General features: G+C 37.4%; 1 protein-coding gene across 1 annotated transcript in view; it reads left to right on the forward strand.

Annotated features, from left to right (window-relative positions):
• Positions 1-4,212, forward strand: part of Pten (phosphatase and tensin homolog) — a 69,167-nt gene that overhangs the window by 33,039 nt on the left and 31,916 nt on the right. Inside the window, exon 3 of the mRNA XM_021151179.2 lies at positions 1,456-1,500. Within this exon, the coding sequence (XP_021006838.1) occupies positions 1,456-1,500 (45 nt within the window). The remainder of the gene's footprint in view (positions 1-1,455; positions 1,501-4,212) is intronic.

Consider the following 4,212-nt stretch of genomic DNA (forward strand, 5'->3'; position numbering starts at 1 on the left):
GTGCAGCCTGAGGTGCCCCTTACTATCCTGTGTGTGCAGCCTGAGGTGCCCCTTACTATCCTGTGTGTGCAGCCTGAGGTGCCCCTTACTATCCTTGAGATCCTCACTTCTTTTACAAGTTGATGTCCTGGTCCCAGAACCAATTATGATTTTTTACTCTCATCATCTTTTACAACTGATAGTGTATGGGAAACAAATGACTTGTTGTGGAACAGTGCCTTTATTATATTATATACTCACCCACGATTTATAGTCTGTCTTGTATAGCATTCTAGGCTGGAAGTAAATTTTCTGAAAATCAAACTTTGTATAATTGTTTTTAAGAAGCTAGTGTTGTTAATGGCAGTGCCTTTGTCGTTTTGTCTTACGCTATCTACTTTTCACGCCGACTTTAGGGTCTGGTGTTATCTTTGGCACTTAGAAATAACGTAGATATATATGGCTCCATTTGAGGCTCCCCTAAATCCCCTTTTTAAAGTCAATTTTATTAGCTATTTATCTCTCATCTTGGAAACTAATGTTGGACCTGGAGATGTATTTAAACTGACAGAATGTTTTGCTGAGGCTCTAGGTTAAATTGCCAGCACTGCATAAACCCAGTTTGGTGATGCAGACTTGTAATCTCAGCACCCCAGAAATGGTGGGAGGAGGGTTAGGAATTCAGGTCCAGCCCAGGCTACATGAAACTATTTTCTCCTTTTGTCTCATTATTAATTTTTTGCCATTATACCTTGCTGAATCTTCTGTTTCAGGCCTGAAGGTTAAACAAATTTACATACATAAAGTACTTAAATAATACCTGGCATGTAATAATAGGTGCTTTGGTACCTGTGATTACTGTGTGGTTTCACAGCTGATGGGAAGGAGTGGCCCCTGGTCTGACTCTTCCATTTACTAGCTTCACACCTTGGACAAGCTTCATAATCTCTTTGAGGTTTACTTCCTTTTCCTGTAAAATGTAAATTCCATCTCTGCGATGTTGGTCAGGGACAAGAGAAAGTATACATGTGAAAAATGCTTGGTAAACTTTGTACAGAATTACATTGCTATTGTACCTTTCAGATAGCTTTTTTCCCTCCCTGTTAGGAAGATTACATTTTAAGCTTTTTTTTTTTTTTTAAAGAGCACATGATTGCTAATGATTTTCATGGAAGTCTGTGAGCTGGGTACACTTGAACTGCTAATATCGTTTTGTCAAGATGTGATTGTAATTTATTGGACTGAAGACATAGATATGAAAAGTTTTTGATAAAGTCGGCGCTACTTCAGAATGTATAAATCTGTGTAATGTAATAACTATTAATGAATGAGGGGAGATATGTATTTGTGTTATTAATAGTATGTGAGATAAGGGTAAATAAATCTGTTTTAGTCCTGTGCAGCATTAATCTAATCTGAAATGTTAGCTCATTTTTGTTAATGGTGTTTTTTTTTGTTTGTTTGTTTTGTTTTAAGGTTTTTGGATTCAAAGCATAAAAACCATTACAAGATATACAATCTGTAAGTATGCTTTTTTTATTTGTCTCTGTTAAAATAACTAAATAAAAGTTATTTCTTTGTTGAAGATAAAAATATATTTAAATATTTTTATATTTGAGGAATTGGATTCCTGAAAACAGTTGCAGTCTGATAGAGAGGGTTGCTGGGTCTCGAAGCGTGGCGCTGAGGCGCAGCAGCTTGGCACAGGCTCCGGTTACTTGATCTGCTTTTACAGACTTGGCACCTCGCCCATCCTTGAGCCCATAATCATGTGATAATTTGAAATGTAATCCACAGCGGAGCTGCTGTTAGTATTAACGATGGCTTCTATGGAGACAGACTCCAGGGTGGATGGACAGACTTTTGTTTCCTCTGTGCGTGTTGATCGATATACTGAAAGAGCTGTTTGAATATTTTCTGTGTATAACCTAGTGAGTCATGCAGCATTGTTCTGTTATCTAGTGTAGGATTTGAGGGATTGCCCATTAAAACTTATTGGCCAATTTTTAAACCTTCACTTTCTTTTGACTTTTGGAGTAGTGACGTGAAAACAGGGAAGGAAAACAAATCATTAAACACCTTTTGTCTTTCAAAACCATTTTTATTTTCCCCAAAACTGAGCATTTTTAAAAATTTAAAAGATAAATTACCGTGTTTCTATTATGTCCTTTAATTTTCTGTCTATGAGTTATATAACAGGAGAATGTTATGCAATGGTAGAATATCAATTAGCAATTAACCATTTTCTGTAGACTTTATCAAATATAAGTACAAGTGTTTTCTATTCTCCTTCGAGCCGTTATTTGAATTGCTACCCAGAAGGATGGAGGATTTTCTATGTCTTGTTACAGTGCTAGATGTTGCTTTTATTTTTTCAGTCTTTAATGATATTTCTGTTTTGATAAGACTTTAAAGTATTCATGTGCAATAGTTACCAATATTATTTCTCTTCGCTTTTGCTGACTTCAGATCAGAAAGGTGCAGCCATGGTGAAACGTGCAGATAGAGTGCTCATTTGGCTAGTTCCAGCCCTCTAGTAGCCTATAGCTTGATGTGAAAGTAGGTGGGAGCAGGAGAGAACAGTGGACACAGTAACTGGCCCCACAGGAGGCCTCTGTAAAAGACCAGATGTGTGGGCTGTGATTAACTTCTGATACCTTCTTTCTTCTATCCCTGCTTGTTATGGACTTGTAAGACTAACAGGAGTTTCTGTTTTATTTCTTTTAATTTTAAGATTATTTCTTTGCAAACATAAATTTAAAGATCTTGAACTATTTCCATAGCTTTTCTACCAATGGAAATCAATAGGAGTTATCTATTAGACCTGGGAGGATGGGCCAAGGCAAGTCAGAAGATTGATAGTATAATGGTATTTGAAATATGGCAGATAACTCACTTTGGGCAGGTGGTGGTGTGTGCTGGCTTAGGTGGGGTTGTGCTAATAAAAGGTGGATCGGAGAACCACAAGACTGTTTTTGAACAGCTGCATTCAGAAGGTTACTGAACAAGGACAAGAACTGTTGAAAGCTGGAATTGGTGAAATGAATCATTTCAGACTCACACTGTCAGGTTTGGGGATTTAGAGAGGTCCCAATAGGGAAGTAGAAAGACATTAGAAGACACATTTCGGCCTGAGCTGAAATCTTATGCCTGTTTAACATATCCAAAGCACAGGGAGGAAATTCTTTTCATTCCTGCCTATAGTGACTTCCTGCTCCTAGAATTTAGGGATTAGGTTTATGCTATCTCCTTTGTTGTATTTCTATATAGTTAGAGGTGGCATTGGGTGGACCTAGGAACTTGATTTGAGTTTCTAAGCATTTGATTGATTCCCAATTTAATGAACCATCTCTTTATTAGTTGAGAGCAGCCTTTAGTGCATATGAACTTATTCCCTTGTCATTTGGAACTGAGGCTTTCAGATGGCAAAGGACCTGAAGGGTCCTTTTAGCAGAGCCTTCTTATCTTATGGACAGGGCATGAGGTGGCCAAAGGCAGGTAGGTGCATAACAACAGACTACCCACTGTTTGCACGAGAATCCCTTTTGTTTGCTGCTTAGCTCTTCCTTTTATTTACTTCAAAAGTTTTTAAACATATACAAAACTGAGTGTTTTAATTTGAGTACCCCCTCTCCCCTGCCTACTGTGTATCTGATTTTAGGCAAGTGAGACTAGCCACAACAGGTGTTTTTGTTTTATTTCTTTTGGTCTTAGGTTAGGAATTACAGGTAGTATGTATTTTTTTTTTCTTGGAAAATGTAGATGTTTGAAGGTCCTAAAGTATTTTTCACTGGACATCTGTATAGTTAGTAGTTTGTGAGGCCTTTTATAGCAGCAGTGTTGCACATGAACGAAGAACTATCAGCCCAAGCTTTCTGAGAATCCAGCTTATCTGTTATTAATCAGTTAGTTTGAGAAAGGGCAACGTTAGGTAATCAGTTTTGTATGAGTGTTTTTTAAATTTTTTTGTTGCTCCCTGTTCAGAGAATACAAGATTTTAAGTTTTTATTATATTTTAGTGACTATTTGCCGCACTTGGCAAACATTTAGCTGTGTTATTTTTCGCTTAAGATTTCATTTGTAAAACACTGTAGAGTGAAGAAGAGAGACCCTACCATGTAGTTCTATGGCAAGGCCTAGGTGTCTGCAAGTTGGCCTTCCTGGTTTCACTCCTCCTCTTAATTTCTGTTGCCACCTTGGGAAACCTCACTTTCCTTGTTTTTTTTTTTTTTT

Source organism: Mus caroli, chromosome 19, assembly GCF_900094665.2.
Source record: "Mus caroli chromosome 19, CAROLI_EIJ_v1.1, whole genome shotgun sequence".
Classification (NCBI taxonomy): domain Eukaryota; kingdom Metazoa; phylum Chordata; class Mammalia; order Rodentia; family Muridae; genus Mus; species Mus caroli.